Raw genomic sequence first — 18,015 nt, 5'->3', positions numbered from 1 at the left:
TTAAACAGCATTTAACCAGATTTGTGTGTTGTTTGTCTTTTGACCACACGGCGCGGCGAGGTTTCAGTTCATCAACGCAATTTGAATAAGACGCCAAGACGGAAATCCAAAATAGTCGTCGTGGGGGAGAGGGAAGAGGGCAATTGTGAAAGAAAGCCTTTGAAAATGTTTGTTTTGAAAATGACTCTTGCCAACTGGAGTTTCCACCCAGGTGATCCGGGAGCCTCCCCCACGTCCCCCTTCTCCTCCCCCCAGTGGGTAGTAAGCGGCAGTCCGTCTCCATGGTGATGTGTTCCTTCAGCAGGTTTGGGTCACGCCTCCCTCCCCCCTTTTTCTCCCTCCCCTCCCTCTTTGGTTCTGCATGACTTCCAAATCAACCGGAAAACGTTCACAGATGCGAGTCAGCCACAGATGGTAAAATTATTTTTGTCTTCCATATTTGTTGTCCATTTGTCTTTTCAAGTCAAGGAAGAAGAAGACGACCCTCGACCCCCCCCCCCCCCAGCTCCGAACATTCCCTGGATTTAAAAAAAAAAATTCTCTTTGAGGTAAGCATAATCAAGTAAATTGCCTTTTATTTGTGACTATTAGTGTCCTTGAGAGCTTTGAAATGCGCTTAAAATTCGTTCCTCGTTTCGCCCCTCATCCGAAGAGCTTCGTCAGCAAACTAAAAGTTGTGCTGGTTACTCTGGCCCTATACATATAACCCTAATGGACAGAGGTGGCGGTGCCAGACCTCTGCTCTGATAGGTCCTTGCTCTAAGTAGGAGGAGCAAGACCTCACATTGCAGAGCTTTCTGAAATGTGAAAAACTACTAAGGCTCCTATGGCAACACAAAATTCCTACCTACAGTGGAACCTTGGCTTACGCACTTAATTGGTTCCCAGACAGAGTGTGTAAGGCGAAAAGTGTGTATCCCAAAAAATTATTTCCCATAGGAAACCATTAAAATGAGACTAATCCGTTCCCAGGTCTCCATAAAATATCATTTTCTCTAAATAAGCCTTAAAACTACACACAATATACCTTATTCTATATACATGTATTTCAAACCGAGAAATACTTTAAGCACACCTGTAAACCTGTTGTATTTTGCCGTATTCTGTATGATTTTTGCACATATTTAGATGTGTATGACATACAAGAAGGGTTATCTCTGTGTCTTTGTGTTGTCATATTATTAAGTTTTTTTTTTTTTTTTTTACTTTGTTACTTCCGGGCTGGCGCGTGTGGCTGCCGCTGCTCACATTAGTTGTCGTACATGAATATTAGTAGTAATGTAGACATTAATAAGAAATATTGTGCTAAGTCTATTCTCTTTGTCTTTTCTGGAATACTGTACAATAGCTATCTGGCTGGCTGGCTAGCTATTTAGCTGGCTAGCTATTAGCTATCTATTGGCTTGCTAGCTAGCTTTCTATCTATTTGTCTTACTATTCTATTTGAGTTACTACCGGGGTTGAGTGAACGCTGGCGCTTGTGGCTGCCGCCGCTCACCCACAGAGAAGCTGATCCTGTGACTGTAAAGTGACCTTGAGAGTTTTGAAAGGCGCTTAGACATGAAATGGGTTATATTATTATTATTATTATTAGCGCGCCGAAAAGCGAGGTCCTCCTGTTAGCGCCAACCGAGGGCATGATGGGATGTCGGCATAGGTGAAGTCAAGTGGTAAGCAAACTGTCGCGCGTAAGATGATCTGTGTTAGTTCAACGTCATGTGGATGAATTGAAACGCGTGATGTTTGAAGTGTCAAAGGTTATGTTCATAAAGAATGGCGGAATAATAAATAAAAAACAATGCAGGTGTATTTTGTGCTTTGCACCACGCCCTTTTTTGCCGCTTGAAAGAGACGCTTACAATGTGCTAAAAGACATCCAAAATAAGATTGTTCACAATACACTATCGCATCTTTTGAGAAGTGAAATAGCTTTCAAGTGGTGGTGAAAAGCTAACAGCAAGCTAGCCCGTTTGTTCATTTGTTTTTGTGTGTGTGTGTGTGTGATGGCTGTCCAACTCACTTTTCTTTCTCCAGATTAAACGCAACAGACGGCGACCAAAATGGGATGCTTTGGATTCCTCAAGTTTATGATGTTTATTTTCAATGGAATTATCTTTGTAAGTTCATACTTTTATATTAATTTAAACGTGAAATACACTTGATGGCACGGGTGTTCAAGTCAAGGCCCCGGGGGCCAAATCTGGCCCGCCACCTCATTATATTCGGCCCGCGAAAGCAAATCAAACTTGTGAAATTCCATGCTCATTTATCGAGCAAGCTAGTGAGCGAAATAGCTAGCGAGATAGCTAGCTCTTTCTCTATTCAGCTAGCTGGCTAATCCCTGACAGCAAGGGTGTCAAAGTCAAGGCCCGGGGGTCAAATCTGGCCCGCCACCTCATATTATTCGGCCCGCGAAGGCAAAGCAAACTTGTGAAATTTCACGCTCATCTATTGAGCTACCTAGCGAGTGAAATAGCTAGTGAGCTAGCTAGCTTTTTTTTTTTTAAATTCAGCTATCTGGCTAATCCCTTACATTGCAGGTGTTAAAGTCAAGTCCTGGGGGCCAAATCTGGGCCGCCACCTCATATTATTTGGCCCGTGAAAGCAAATGAAACTTGTGAAATTCCATGCTCATCTATCGAGCAAGCCAGTGAGCGAAATAGCTAGCGAGCTATATAGCTCTTTTTCAGTCATTATTTTTGACTTGATATTTGAAAACGATGAATTTGTTTTGCGCTTTATACGTTATGTTTGAATCAAACTGTTTGTAGCTAGCTAGCTAGTTGGATACCTAACTAGCTAGTTATCAATGTTAGCTAGCTTGCTAACCTTGTTATTCCATGTAACAGTTATCGGGTGCAGTCATCCTGGGTGTTGGCATCTGGGTGAAGGTGGACAGCGGCTCCATCTTGGCCTTTTTGGGCACGATGGAAAACGCCCCCGAGGAGCTGGGCCAAGTCCTCAACGTGGGCTACCTGCTGATCGCCGTCGGAATCCTTCTGCTCGTCATCGGTTTTCTCGGCTGCTGCGGGGCCATCCGAGAGAGCAAGTGCATGCTCCTCCTGGTAACAATCGGATGTTGACAACTCACTTTCAGGACATGTTGACAAATGTCACTCTTGTAGTTCTTCATCATCGTCCTGCTGGTTTTCCTCGCGGAGGTGGCGGGCGCTGTGGTGATTTTGGCCTTCAGACCTTTAGTAAGTTGACACGCGTCCTTGTGGTTGCTGAGCTTTTACCACTACGAATACGCAAACGACTTCAATATTTGGACAGGCCGAAGACGTATTCCGAAGGTTTGGCGCCGCGGCGGTCCAGAGCATCAAGAAGGACTATGGGAAGAATTCCGACATCACCGGACTCTGGGATTCCACAATGAGCACGGTGCGGAGCCCCCAACCGCAACATTTGTTTCATCAAAGCCTTTTTATTCATTTATTTAACTCATTGATTGATTTTTATTTATTTTTTTTATTTTTATTTATATTTATTTGATATTCTTGGATTTATATAAATATATTCTTGTTATATTTATTTACGTATTAAATGTTTTTATTAGTTAATTATTTAGCTCCTATTTATTTATTTATTTATTCATGTATTTATTGTTTGTTTTTTATTTATTTATTTGTGTATCTATTTATTTATTTATTTATTTATTATTAGTGTTTTATGTATTTATTATTAGCGTTTTTATGTATTCATGTATTTATTTGTATTTCTATTTATTTATTTATCCATCCATATATGTATTGATTCGATATTCTTGTATTTATATATATTTTTTTATTGTTCTATTTATTTATTTGTTCATTTATTTATTATTAGTGTTTTATTTAGTTAGTTATCTATCCATTTTTTATGTATTTATTTATTATTAGTGCTCTTATTTATTTATGTAATTATTTATTCATTTATTTATTCATCTACTTATTTGTGTATGTATCTATTTATTATTTATTTATTATTAGTTTTTTATGCATTTTTATGTATTTATTTAGCAAGTTATCTACGCGTCTATTTGTTGATTTATTTTTCTATCCATTTACCCATTTATCTATTTATTTATTTGTTTGTTTCTTTTTTTCTTTATTTGTTTACATGGTCTATTTATTGTTAGTGTTTTATTTAATTAGTTAGTTATTTACCCATTTACTTATTGATGGATTTATATAACCCATCCACATATTTATGTATGTATTGTTAGTATTTTAATGATCTATCTCTTTATTTATCAATGTGTTTATTTTTCAATGTTGTGTCTTTGTTTCTTCAGTTGAAATGTTGCGGAATCTACAACTCGTCAAACTTTGTCGACTCTCCGTATTTCGTTGCCAACAACAATCAATACCCGCCTCCGTGCTGTCCGGATCCTCAGCCCTGTAACCAAACGGTCATCGACAATTTCATGGTATGGTCTCTCTTATTTGGTCATGATGGGGAAAAAAATGCAATCAATAAAATAAATAACACCCGCGATATGAGCCAATCATGTTTTGACCTTTACCCTTTACTCTTTGCAGGCAATCCCGCCGGGTTGCTTTGACAAATTCACGCAATTGATTAGTGACAACACGGTGGTAATTGTAGGTGTGGCGCTGGGAATTGCAGCCCTTGAGGTACGGATACTCCTCACATATCAATCGGATTTTTTTCTTTCAAAGACTCAAGAGTGAATCATATTTGCTTTTCTTAGCGACTGTATATTCTGTGTATTTTCCGCAGTTATGTGCCATGACGGTTTCCATGATCCTTTACTGCAAGATAAAATCAAGGTCGGCCTGACAGCAAAGGTCAACTACTCCGAAATGGATCATTTTAATCCCAGGACAAATTCAACGGTACTTTATCATATTGCCTGATCAAAAAAAAAAAAAAAAAAAGAACGCTTATATTTGTACAGGAATGTCTAATCTGCTTGATGAGAAGCTAAGTGGCCGATTTTAAACATGATGAAATTTATGTGAAAATACCATTTATCAATGATACTGCAAATTTACGCCAGTGATTATTTCATGTGACTGAGTCTTACGCCATGAGTGATATCGTCATAATAAAATAGATTTACGGTTTAATTTAAAAGGATTACTGACAAATAGGAGTTGCGTTTTAAACTGACGAGCTGGAAGACATTTTGAGCCCAGTTATGGGGGCGGAGGGTTGCCACGAAAACCTGCACTTTATCGTCATTAATTCACTTTTCTCACGATGCCTTTATAAGCAGAATATACGAGTAAACAGTGAATGCGTGGGGGTAGTGGGCTGAAGGCCCCGAATCGCTGATTTTAAACCCCTCCAAGATTATCCTGTCGTGTATTAATTCAAATGGAAAAAAGTAGCACCGATGTAGAACCCCCGAATTGCAGTGTCTGACGAAATATTCTTTTCGGATCTTTTGGAATGTCTGACCTTTAAAATAAAAGCATACGAAATGACCATGGTCCTTTTTTGTCATGCTTTTGTTGTTTGAAAATATGTTTTTCTCGCAATTTACTCGATTAATTGTCAAGTCCAACCTTTGCGACCCCAAAGTCTGTGAAACACTGCCACCCGCTGGCCGAAACACTGTACTGACAGACTCCACCGTGCCCCACAAGTCGCTTTTCTGGTGGTCAAACGGATTAAATATGATACACACATTCATTAAAAACAGATTTCACAGACTTCCGAATGTCGGCATATGTACTACGTGTGTGATGAAACATGTTTTGACAGAAAAACAAACTTCCTGATTCGGCGATGGGAAACGAGGCCACAAGAAAGCGGCGAAATGCGTCACTTCCTGTTCCTCCTTCGAAACAAACACGCAGGCACATTTAGGTAAATATTTAACAACTGTATTACTGAATTGTAAAAGAAAATTAATGGTGTTATGACAGTGAATTTTAGTGGCGATTAGTCGTAGTTTTCTAACTTTAGGCCACCTTAAGCTTTATTGTTTTTTTTTTTACACACAGCGTTTTACGCTACACACATTTCCATGCTTTTAGAAAATATTTTACGTAGGTCAAATGGATATTTTAACTACTCGTCAAACAGACAAATATGAATGAATGGGTGTGAAACTTGGCTGCGAGTGTGGATGTCGTTTTTGGGCAGTATCAAAGCGAGTAAAATAAACACACACACACACACACTCACCAAATAAAAGGTTGAGTCGACGACGTCACTCACACCACTTTTCTTTCCATTTTTTTTAATGATTTTCAAGACTATTTTTATGCTACAAATGCAATCGACAGGCAGTATCATTATGCATGCCCGGCAATGTCGTGCCGGTTCGGCCGTCCGGTCGGACCGGCCCGCGACGTGGTTCGATGACGTGTTTGCACACTTTCGACTGCCGGTGGCTTTTATTTTTTATTTTTTCCTCAAAGTTTGCGTGTCAAATGGGAAGCAGAGGAGGAGTCAAGTGCGACAGTCTTTTTGGCTTTTAGGCACATTCCTCATACCTGCACTCCCGACTGGAGCACAAAACGATTGAACAGGAAACCCGAAGAAATAAATGCCAGCACTCGGATTGCGTTCGGGCCCACTCGGGAGGTTTGGTTTTAAAGGTGCGGATTGTTGTCGATGCGCCTCGTTTGGCTCCGGTTGTGTGAGAACTGCAACAGGTTCCAACAGGTGTAGCAGCTGACGGAGAACATGTCCAATGGAAAAGACGACCATGCTGATCACAAGTGAGTACGACCCAAAAAGAAAAAGAAGTTACACACAAAAAAAAAAAACTAAACAGTCGTGTGACATAGTTGCGGCATTTAGACGTGGTAATTTAGCTCTTAAAAACGTTGTTGGAGGAGTTGTTGAAACAACGATAAACCACTGTGGACTACGGAAGAGGATTAGGGCCACCGAAGAAGAAAACAAATAATGGTTGACAAGATTCTAGCGTTCTTTTCAGAATTCGGACTTTAAAGTGAGAAATCTGAAAAGAAAGTCCGAATTCTTACCTTATACTCAGAATTCTCTCTTTACTCACTTTAAAGTCAGTATTCTGAGTTTAAAGTCCGAATTCGGTCTTTAAAGTCCGAATTCTGAGAATAAAGTCACAATTCCCACTTTGTAACTGCAGCTGATACATTTGTTTATGATTGCAATCCCATAGTTGACCAGCAGATGGCTTTGCTTTATTTTCTTGACATTACGTTGGGTTGTTCTCACTTCCGGTATAATTTTACTTTCCGCTCTTCGTGATTTCAGTTTCATTTTAGTAAGAAGGTGGCGAGAATCGACATGCTTTATCGCTGTACTGTTTTGCAAGGAAAAGACAAAAGAACAAAGACCAAAAACTTCTATTTCGGACAGAAAGCGGGCAAAGTGTTCTACTGTGCTTCCAAAGTCAGAATTGTGAAAATAGTCAAAAAAATAAATACATAAATAAATGAGGAGCCATTTGGGAGCCAAAAGAGCCAGATCATTTTAATGAGCCGAGCCAAAAGGAACAGCTCTCTGAAAAGAGCCGGAATTCCCATCGCTACTGTCTAGCTATCTATCTGGCTATCTGGATATCTAGCTAGCTATCTAGCTTGCTACTTAGCTAGCTATCTTCTGGCTATCTATTGGCTATCTAACTAGCTAGCTATCTATTTGCTATCTATTGGCTATCTAACTAGCTAGCTAACTATTTGCTATCCATTGGCTATCTATTAGTTATCTATTGGCTATCTAACTAGCTAGCTATCTATTAGTTGTCTATTAGCTAGATAGCTAACTTTCTATCTATTTGAGTTATTCCGGATTGGCTGCCACTGCTCACCCATAGAAAAACTGATCCTGTGACTGTAAAGTGACCTTGAGAGTTTTGAAAGGCGCCTATAAATACAATGTATTATTATAATTATAAATCAGGTTCCTATAACTGGTGGTTATGTTGCACTTTTTGTCTATTTTAGCAACTCCTCCCCGATGAGCCTGGAAGAAAGCCTGGAGGAGTGTATGGAGGCCTTGGATCTCTTCCTAAACAATCACTTCAATGAGAGTCTAGAGAGGCTGCGGTCAAAGTAAAACCAAAACTTTTGTTTGTTTCTCGCGTTGGATTTTGGGTCGCTTGGTTTTGCTCACGGTTTGTTGCTAAGAACAACGTGCGATTTGTGAGATGATTTGCATGGTACGAGCGTCGCTTAGGGAAGCGTCTGCGCTCCAGGATATGGTGTGTTTGCTGAAGCTGACGCCCGAGGTCTGACTGATTCAACAGACTCAAAATGGTAGCCCTGTTAAATCAACAACGGGTAAGGCGCTGTTGAAGAAAGGAAGAAGTAGAAAAACAAAATACAGGAGCCACTGTAAAGACAGCCACTCTCAACACAAAGCTGTAGCATCCATTGACAAAAAGAAATTGCCTAAAATCTCCTGTCCCACGTAAATCCACTTCAATTCCAAGCTTTCCAACTTTCCAACAGCACCAACCTTTCCGCTGAACAAAGCAGGGCTGTGAAAATGCTGCCCACTACAGGTGCAGAAAAAGCACAATGGCCAGTGTTGGCATTTTCGTGCTGCCGAGAAGGCGGAGTCTCTTCCTCGATGAATGTAATGGCCAAAAAATGCTGGAAAATAATCCGTATCCGTTCCACATGACGCACAACTCAGAGTGACAAAAGAAAACACAAAAACAACACCAAAAAACAAACAGAAATGGCGCCTACTCGGGCGCCATCTTGGACTTGCACGTGTTTGTGACTTGCCCCTTGACCTTGAAGACGTGTCAACGTTGTGATTCGGTGCGCCCGAAGCATGCTAATTTTCCATTGCAGAGTGGACGAGAGTATGTACCACGCTCTCATCTACGCGACGGTTCTGGAAATGCAGGCCATGATGACTTTCCAGCACGACGACATCTGCAACGCCGGAGCCACCATGAAGAACGCTCAGGATCTCTGTCAGAGGTCAGAGGTCGGGTTCTTCAATGTCCAGTCACTGAGACCAATCGCGGAAAATGTCGCTACTTGTACTGCTATTTGGAATCATCGCATGGTCCCGTCAAGTCGACGTACAATTGGATGGTGAGAAAACGGTATCCCTTATGCTAATCGGAATGTTGCTATGCTAACTTTGTTACAGGTTCCGACGTAAGTCTCCAAACATAGGGAAGTCAACAGGGGAACCGCTAACTGAAGGTAAATATTTGTTCATTTGTGAAGTTCATCCTCTTAATCAAAAGGTGTCCAAGTCAAGGCCCGGGGGCCAAATCTGGCCCGCCACATCATTTTATTCGGCCCGCCAAAGCAAATCAAGCATGAAGTGCGATGATGCTAGCTAAAAATTTAACCCAAATTTCAAATGGTTCCATGTAAACCGCTATCTAGCTATCTATTAGCTAGCTAGCTTTCTATCTACAGTATTTGAGTTACTTCCGGGTTGAGTGAACGCTGGTGCGTGTGGCTGCCGCTGCTCACCCACAGAAAAAACTTCTCCTGTGACTGTAAAGTGACTTTGAAAGTCTTGAAAGGCGCTTTGAACTGAAATGTATTATTATTATTATTATTATTATTAATGAAATGTATCTGACATTACATGATATTTTTTTCAAATCAAGGTGTCTTTGTATACTCAAAAAGTAGTTTAAAATGGCAATTTATTCGAGTAGGTGTGTACTATATATATATATATATATATATATATATATATATATATATATATATATATATATATATATATATATATATATATATATATATCCTTTGTCCCATGCATACGCAGAGCAGCTGCATGCTGAAGTGTGTTATGCAGAGTGCCAACTCCAAAGAGCTGCTCTCACTTTCCTCCAGGTATGCTAACCATGACACGCTACACTGCATTCTTCATTTAGCCTCATTAGCTTAACGCACACACACACACACACACACTATGTCCTTGAATTTATCGAGCTGCAAATTTTTTTCCTTGTCAGGATGAAAACATGGTGAGTTTTATCAAAGGTGGGATCAAAGTGCGCAACAGTTACCTGATTTACAAGTAAGTTGCTTTACACGCGGTACATACATTGATGTGCAATATGTCTGTGTAAGCTCTCTGTGGTACAGGAGTGGTCCATCGATGAAAAGGTTTCTTCAGCCGTCATCTGTACAAATTTGAAGGTGTCGAACGTTTCGCTTCTTATCCAAGAAGCTTCGTCAGCAAACTAAAGTCTTACTGGCAGTTTCGGCCCTATATACTGTATATCCCTACTGCCGGACTCTGCTATGATTTCTGATTTTTTATTTTAATTTCAGCATTAATGAACCTGCATATCAAAAATGTAATTTACATTGAAAAAAAATGATTACATATTCATGTCACTTTTTTAATAATAATAATAATAATAATAATAATAATAATAATAATAATACATTTAATTTCTAAGCGCCTTTCAAAAGTCTCAAGGACACTTTAGAGTCACCGGATAAGAACTTTTAGCTAGCTAGCTGGATAGTTAGCCAACCGATAGCCAGCTAGCTAGCCAATAGATAGATTAATTTGACATGTGGACCAGACATTATTGATTTGATGATAGAGGCTGCAGGCCAGATGAAAATTGACCACGGGCCGCATTTGGCCCCCAGACCGCACTTTTGAAATCGTTGGACACGTCTCATTTCTTCATAGTCTTGTTGAGGAATGATTGCATAGTATGGAAACCAGGGGTGTCCACATTTTTTTGACCCAAACAAAGAAAAAATTGACGCGTACTCACGTATGTGGTGATTAGCCGTGACAGTTTTTAACGTTGTTGAATCACTTCCTTTTTCCCGATGTTGTTCACTTTGCTCCTCCAGAGACTTGCACTCCTACGTCAAATCCCAAACCTGTTTGAAAGGACCGAGCCACGCCCACTTGGAAGGCGGGATTTCTTTTGGAATCGGAGCCTTTAATTTGGTACGGTGTCACATGACCACGTTGCTCGCGTGCGTGTTTTGCTGCACAAATGCAATTTTCTGTCTTTTTTCTTTTTTAGACGCTTTCGTTATTTCCGCCACGCATCTTAAAAGTGTTAGAGTTCGCCGGCTTCTCTGGAGATAAGGTATGTGAGTGAGCCTTTCATATGACATCCAAGTTGCACTTTTTGAAAGTAAAGATAGAAATCAAGGCACTTGAGTTGGAAATGTGACATTTTGCTTCCCGTTTCAGGATTACGGTTTGTCCCTGCTGGACGACGGCGCGACGGCTTTGAACCTGCGCTCCATGCTATGCGCTCTGCTCCTGCTTTGTTACTACACTTTTCTCACCTTCATCCTCGGTGTGTCTCCTCTCGCATTTTCTTGCTCCCGTTGAGCGATCTGGAAGGTGTTTCTCATCTTCACCTCCTCTCTCTCTCTCTCTCTCTCTCTCTCTTCCTCTCTCAGGAACAGGTGAGGGTCATGTGGCGGAAGCTGAAAGGTTGCTGAAAATATTCCGGCTACGCTACCCGCGGGTGAGTGGATTGTGAAATTCCCCATTGGAATTCGCGTGCAAAAAAGATGGCTGCCGGATAATAATACTACTACGACTAATAATAATAATTGTAGTTGTAATTGTAGTAGCAGTTGTAATTGTAGTAGTCGTAGTAATATTAATCATAAGTAATAATAATAATATTTGTATTTGTATTTGTAGTTGTAGTTGTAGTTGTAATTGTAGTAGTAATAATAATAATAATAATAATAATAATAATAATCATACATTGAATTTTTGAGTGAACGCTGTGACTGTAAAGTGACCTTGAGAGTTTTGAAAGGCGCTTAGAAATGAAATGTATTATTATTATTATTATTATTATTATTATTATTATTATTATTATTATTATAACTAACCAGCTAGATAGCAAATAGAGAGCTTATGTTCATATAATTGTATTATTGTTAATTATATACAGTACTCCATTTGAACCTATTATTTAATTTGACAAACATTTCTCTTTCTTTTTCTGCAGGGAGCAATCTTTCTGTTTTTTGCTGGCAGGGCAGAGGAGATGAAAGGAAACATCGACGAGGTGTGTGCGTGTCGTTGTCACAAAATGTTCCTTGAATCGTTCTCTGGGAAGAAAAAAAAAAAAAAAAGAGTTTGGACTCATTTCCTGTTTGGCAAAGAATCTCATTTCACAAGCGCGGCGTCGTATAATCTACTCATTAACCGCGCTGGTTGCACACCTTCTCGGGAGCACTTTCATGAAAATGGCAGCCATTTCAAATGATGACCTTTGACCTTTCAGACCGACACCTGGCTCGCCAAAGTGGTGTCTGAGGTTCCGTCTTCAAGTTGGCTATCCATTTGCTATCTATTAGCTGGCTATCTATTAGTTATTTTTGGTTAGCTAATCTCGCTATCTAGCTGGCTACCTTGCTAGATATCTATTTGGTATCTATTTGCTAAATAGCTATCTAGTTGGCTACCTAACTAGCTATCTATTAGCTAAAAACCGTGCACCTTATATTGATCAAAAAGGCTTTTTTTCCTTGTGATGTGTGTTTTGCGTGCTTTGAGTGTCTTCACGGTTATGCTGTTGTGTCACCAGGCGGTGGCGCTATTTGAAGATGGCTGCAAAGCCCAGCAAGCGTGGAAGCAGTTCCATCACATGTGCTACTGGGAGTTGATGTGGTGCTTCACGTATAAGCGAGCGTGGAAAATGGCCTACTTCTATGCAGACCTACTCAGCAAGGAAAGCCGCTGGTCCAAGGTGCACACCAGCATAAACACAATATCTATCTACCTACCTATCTGGCTAGCTATCTGGCTAGCTATCTGGCTGGCTGGCTATCTGACTAACTGGCTAGATATCTGACTACCTGGCTAGCTAGATAGCTATCTGGCGAGCCAGATAGCTAGCTGACAGCTAGCTAGCTAACTGACTAGCTAGCTATCTAACTAGCTCTGACTAGCTAGGTAGCTATTTGACTAGTTAGCTAGGTTTTATTACGATATAGCTGATAGGTAGTTAGCTATTTGACTAGCTAGCTTTTTAACTAGATAGTTAGCCATCTCTTTTTGACTAGATAGCTATCTAGCTAGCATTTTGACTAGATAGCTCTTTTGAAGTAGAAATCTAGCTAGCTCGCTTTTTGACTAGACAGTTAGCTAGCGAGCTAACTACATTAGGTAGATATCTACCTGGTAGCTAGCTGTCAACGTATACCTATCAGATAGCATCTACACAGCAATATGGATTGCCGATGTGCTTCCTTTAGGCCATGTACATCTACATGAAAGCCGCCTATCTCAGCATGCTACCGAGGGAAGAGGAACGTCCTTTTGGAGAAGATGAGGTGGATCTCTTCAGGTTTGTCGTTGCCCCCTTAATTTGTACTGTGTTGCAAGTGATCAAGTGAGATACAGCACATCCACGTTAAGAAATCTGGAATTTTCATCACGAGTTGCCATAAATCTCGACTGGTTATTTATGAGATTTGGTGACACTTTTGCCTTGGGCTAAATCCCCCACTTTCTGTTTAGACACGTGCCTCTCTTCAAGCAGAAGATAGCAGGCAAGTCTCCGCCCACAGAGAAATTTGCCATCCGCAAAGCTCGCCGCTACAAAGCCCACAGCCCCGTTCGGCTCTCGGTGCCAGTACTGGTAAGACTTCACGTACACTCATACCTTGGCTTACGAACTTCATTGGTTCCCAGACAGAGTGTGTAAGGCCAAAAGTGTGTATCCCAAAAATAATTTCCCATAAGAAACCATTAAAATGAGAATAATCCGTTCCCAGGTCCCCATAAAACATCATTTTCTAGTAAATAAGCCTTAAAATTACACAAAATATACCTTATTTTACGTGTAATAAATGTGCTATGGTATTATAATTAAAGAAATAAACTCTACTGTATAATAAAGTCGTTTTAGTGACCTTTGTGATGGTCGTTGATGGCTTGATGGAATGGAGTGGCCGCTTTCATCAGCATTAAACACTTGATGAGGAAGGTAGCTTTCTTCTTTCACCAGGTGCGATAATTTTACCTTGTTCCTCAACAATTGTCTTCTGTTTAGCTGGGTTGATAGCTTTTTGCATCAAGTGTACAGATGGCTTGTGCGGGTTATTTGTGGAGCCTGATTGATGGGATATATTAACCTTTCAGTCAACACTCTGCTTTTGAACTATTAAAGTTGAAACGAGTCCAAATTTCACTGTTTTCCATCCATTTTTTCACTCTCTGTCGTCTGCCTGTCTCTTTAATGTTTAACCCCCCCCCCTCATTGCTGCGATTTTGACCAATCAAGTGGCTTTAACCGAAGACTGGGGGCGGGGAATAGAGGACAAATTCACATCACTCATTGTGGCAGCTCCGTGTGTATCCCAAAAAATAGTTTGTCTGCCAAGGTAAAATTTTCATAAATGTAACGTTCGTAAGCCGAAAAGTTTGTAAGCCAAGGGGTTCGTAAACCGAGCTATCAATGTATTGTGGAAACTCGCAATTGAAAAACCCTTGACATCCATTCCCCTGCTCGATTCCAGGAGATGATGTACATGTGGAACGGTTTTAGCATGATCAAAAAGCGACCGGAGCTGACTGAAGGCATCATCCAGACTCTGGTGGAAGCGGAGCGTACGCTGTTGGAGTCTCCAGGTGTTCAGACGTGCCCTTTTACTCAATCACACCCATAAAAAAATGTAACGCGGGACGTCGGTCTGTCTGCTTGCACCTCCGTAGAAAACGAGTACACCCTGGATGACCGTTGTGTCGTCCACCTGCTGAAGGGAATGTGTTTGAAAAACCAGGGGCTCCTCCAGGGTGCCGAGGAATGCTTCCAAAAAGTCTCTTCCAGGTTAGCGACTTAGCATTTGATGCCACTTGACAAGAACCCCTTTTTGGTTGCTAACTGGCCGTTGGCCCGCAATCTCCAAAAGGCTGTCAATGAATCGTAGTAGAACGTTTTTGGTTTGTTCAGTGAGAAGAAGCTCCGGTTCGACCACTACCTCATTCCTAACTCCATGGTGGAGCTCAGTCTTCTTTTCATTGAACAAGGCCGACGGGACGAGGCCATCAAGCTGCTCCACAAGGCCAAGTAAGTGACTAAGAAAGCTAGTTAGCCTTTCAAAACTCTCAAGGTCACTTTACAGTCACAGGATACAGTCGCTGATAGAGAGCTACCTCGCCAGCTAGATAGCTAAAGTTAGGAAACAAAAAAAAATGGTGTCGGTTGTCCTTTAACAGTCCCTTGTTGTGACTTCTAGAAACAACTACAAAGAATACTCGATGGAATCTCGTACGCAGTTCAGGATCCACGCCGCTCTGGCCAAACTGGAAGACGAAACTCGTCCATAAGGGTGGAGAGACATTTTTATCAAGAAAGACATCTCTTCCGAGTGCCGCCATGGAGGCGCTTTGGCAGATTGAGCCCATGTCCAGTTTTATACAGTGATAGCTCGGTTTACGAACCCCTTGGCTTACAAACTTTTCGGTTTACGAACGTTACATTGATGGAAATTTTACCTTAGTATACGAACTTTTTTCATCCACGGAGCTGCCTCAATGAGTGATGTGTCGTTCGCCAACGAGCCCGTTCTTCTAACAACAAAATGGCAGCCGACTATTTTTGTCCTCTATTCCCCGCCCCCAGTCTTCGGTTAAAGCCACGTGAGCAGTGAGGGGGTGGTTTAAACATTAAAGAGACAGGCAGACGACAGTGAGAGTTTCAACGTTCAAAGGCAGAGTGTAGACTGCAAGGTTAAAATATCCCATCAATCAACCCGCGCAAGCCATCTGTACACTTGACGCAAAAAGCTATCAACCCAGCTAAACAGAACATAATTGGATTGGATTTGCCTTTATTAGTCTTGCAGTGGAGAAATTTACATTTCACAGCAGCAAAGTTATGAAATTGATGAGGAACAAGGTAAAATTATCGCAGAGAAAGCACCTCTAAGGGATCATTCCTCAAGATGGTGAAAGAAGAAGGCTACCTTCCTCATCAAGTGTTTAAAGCTGATGAAAGCGGCCACTCCATTCCATCAAGCCATCAACGACCATCACAAAGGTCAATAAAACCACTTTATTATACTGTACATTTTATTTATTTAATTATAATACCATATCACATTTATTAGACATAAAATGAGGTATAGTTTGTGTAGTTTTAAGGCTTAACAAATTAGAAAATGTTTTATGGGGACCTGAGAACAGATTAATCTCATTTTAATGGTTTCCGAAGGGAAATTAATTTTTGGGATACACACTCTGTCTGGCAACCAATTAAGTTCGTAAGCCAAGGTATCACTGTACTTTGATCCGTTTTCATCAACTGAATGCTGGATTTATATTGGGGCGGTCTTTTTTTTTTTTTTAACCATTTGAGAAAGGTAAGACCTCGTTGGTGTCAAACCGTAGAAGAAGGTTGTACAGTGTAGTTTTGAATAGAACTTATATATATATATATATATATATATATATATATATATATATATATATATATATATATATAATATAAAATAAAATATATATAAAATAAAACATGTGTATAAAGACAATTTCATTGTTTGGACAATGTTTAATCTGCCTCAAGCCTCTTGAACTCTAACTGCATTATTTTGGTGGCTTAAAAGCAGAGAAGTTTGATACATTGACATCATTTAAAACGTATTATGCTGTCAAAATGGAAAAAAGTGACAATAGCAAGACTGTATTGATGCTAACTGAGTCCAAGTTTACGAAGAGGCAACAGGAGGAGTGACAGGAAGCGCCGCCTGCTCTTCTTTCAGTCTGCGTTTCATCAGTTTCTTCTTTTTCTTCTCCTCCTTCTCAATTTCTGCAACCATTTCCAAGAATTTGGGGCTACGCGGGTCCATGGCGTATCCAAAACGCTCTCTGGCCTCTGCCAGCAACTTGTTACGACGTGCTTTCTCCTCTTTTAGCTTCTGTTTGTTTTCACGCTTCCCCCTACGCCAGTCGGCGATCATCTTGGGCATTTTGGCCATGTTTTCCGCAATCAACTTCTCCCTGTGACGGAAATAGAAACGATCATTGGAACACAATTTTTCTGAAGCTCATCATTTGATTGACAGTCAATAACACGCAAGCATCGCTCACCTTGCCATGCGTTTTTCAGCCTCTTCCTTTTGCTTTGCCGCGATATTGTTCAACATGACCTCTAGGGGAGGATGCCACTCGTTTTCCTCTTCGATGATTTTGTCCAACTCCGTGTGGCTGGGCCAAAGCGAGGCCGGATCGATACCGGATACCGAACCGTAGCGACCGTATAGCTTCCCATCGTATTTGGGTGTCTTCTGCCATTCCGGTGTATCTTCCCGGCTCTTGTCTGGAATATAAGGAGGTCGAAGATTGAGTTTTAGTGGTTTAGGATTATATGATGCCGTCTGAAGTAGTGTTCCGCTCGGATAGGTGGTAGATTTGAACGTTTTTGGTGCTGAAATCCACTTAAATGTGTTACAGCACACGAGCGTCCTCCTACCGACTACGGACGCCGCCATTTTGCTTCGACCTCACGAAGGACCCTTGATAGGCGGCTTTGAAAGTGCCTGTTTCGGGAGATATTTTAACACAGGCATCATTGCCGACATCGCGTATGACGCGTAGTCTTGCCGAAATAATTGATATTTGATTAATTCTCAGTTGCTGATGTATTTATTTTTTTAACATGGAAAAAACGCAGGGAAAACGCCCCAGGTACAAAAAAGGTGACCAACTGTTCGGCCTTGTAAAAAAAACAACAACAATATTTTTGCATGATTCTCTAAGGATAGATAGATGGTGCACAATCCACCATGACGTCCCTGATCCACTGCTGAAAAGGATGCCTTGATCATTTCCTCTTTCATCTAAGAACTGCTTAGTATCACAAATAGGGTACAGCAAGTGCTGAAGAATGAATAACTCTGTGTGTCTTTGTGTTGTCATATAATTTGTTATTTAGTTTTTTTTTTTTTACTTCAAGATGGCACCGTGAGAGTGGTTGCCTTTCCAGCAGCTCCTGTATTTTGTTTTTCTACTTCTTTCTTTCCTCTCCTCTTCCCTTTCATAACTTTGCTACTGTGTTACTTCCGGGTAGGTCGAACGCTGGCGCAAATGGTTGCCGCTGCTCAACCGCACAAAAAAAAGTTCTTATCCCAT

The 18,015-nt window shown here is 40.7% G+C and overlaps 3 protein-coding genes across 5 annotated transcripts; 2 read left to right on the top strand and 1 right to left on the bottom strand.

The window, feature by feature from the left end:
• Positions 1–1,996: 1,996 nt before the first annotated feature.
• tspan34b (tetraspanin 34b) lies at positions 1,997–5,436 on the top strand. The gene is made up of 7 exons (XM_089018292.1): positions 1,997–2,117; positions 2,850–3,065; positions 3,126–3,200; positions 3,277–3,384; positions 4,277–4,411; positions 4,524–4,619; positions 4,726–5,436. Exons 1-7 carry the CDS (start codon positions 2,061–2,063, stop codon positions 4,783–4,785), a joined length of 747 nt encoding a protein of 248 aa, XP_088874418.1. The 5' UTR covers positions 1,997–2,060; the 3' UTR covers positions 4,786–5,436.
• Positions 5,437–5,858: 422 nt separating this feature from the next.
• Positions 5,859–16,301, top strand: LOC148885089 (tetratricopeptide repeat protein 39A). 3 transcript variants are annotated; one of them, XM_089018287.1, is made up of 18 exons: positions 5,859–6,680; positions 7,893–8,000; positions 8,751–8,882; positions 9,058–9,113; positions 9,697–9,764; positions 9,887–9,951; positions 10,752–10,851; positions 10,931–10,996; positions 11,104–11,212; positions 11,325–11,386; positions 11,885–11,944; positions 12,467–12,628; positions 13,137–13,228; positions 13,402–13,522; positions 14,403–14,514; positions 14,599–14,713; positions 14,837–14,953; positions 15,123–16,301. In XM_089018287.1, exons 1-18 carry the CDS (start codon positions 6,646–6,648, stop codon positions 15,211–15,213), a joined length of 1,671 nt encoding a protein of 556 aa, XP_088874413.1. In that variant the 5' UTR covers positions 5,859–6,645; the 3' UTR covers positions 15,214–16,301. The 3 variants fall into 3 exon arrangements, with proteins under 3 accessions (XP_088874413.1, XP_088874412.1, XP_088874414.1); XM_089018286.1 differs by having other exon boundaries at positions 6,538–6,680; positions 11,319–11,386; XM_089018288.1 differs by having other exon boundaries at positions 6,640–6,680; positions 7,893–8,228; positions 11,319–11,386.
• Positions 16,302–16,388: 87 nt separating this feature from the next.
• Positions 16,389–17,398, bottom strand: gadd45gip1 (GADD45G interacting protein 1). The gene is made up of 2 exons (XM_089018293.1): positions 16,975–17,398; positions 16,389–16,884 (listed from the first exon to the last, which is right to left on the bottom strand). The coding sequence occupies exons 1-2, from the start codon at positions 17,373–17,375 to the stop codon at positions 16,593–16,595; spliced, it is 693 nt and encodes a 230-aa protein (XP_088874419.1). The 5' UTR covers positions 17,376–17,398; the 3' UTR covers positions 16,389–16,592.
• Between the last annotated feature and the right edge of the window lie 617 nt (positions 17,399–18,015).

This window comes from Hippocampus bargibanti, linkage group LG17 (assembly GCF_051943395.1).
Source record: "Hippocampus bargibanti isolate YZ-2025 linkage group LG17, ASM5194339v1, whole genome shotgun sequence".
Lineage (NCBI taxonomy): Eukaryota > Metazoa > Chordata > Actinopteri > Syngnathiformes > Syngnathidae > Hippocampus > Hippocampus bargibanti.
The sequence above is the reverse complement of the archived record's forward strand: the minus strand, read 5'-3'. Positions and strand labels throughout refer to the sequence as shown.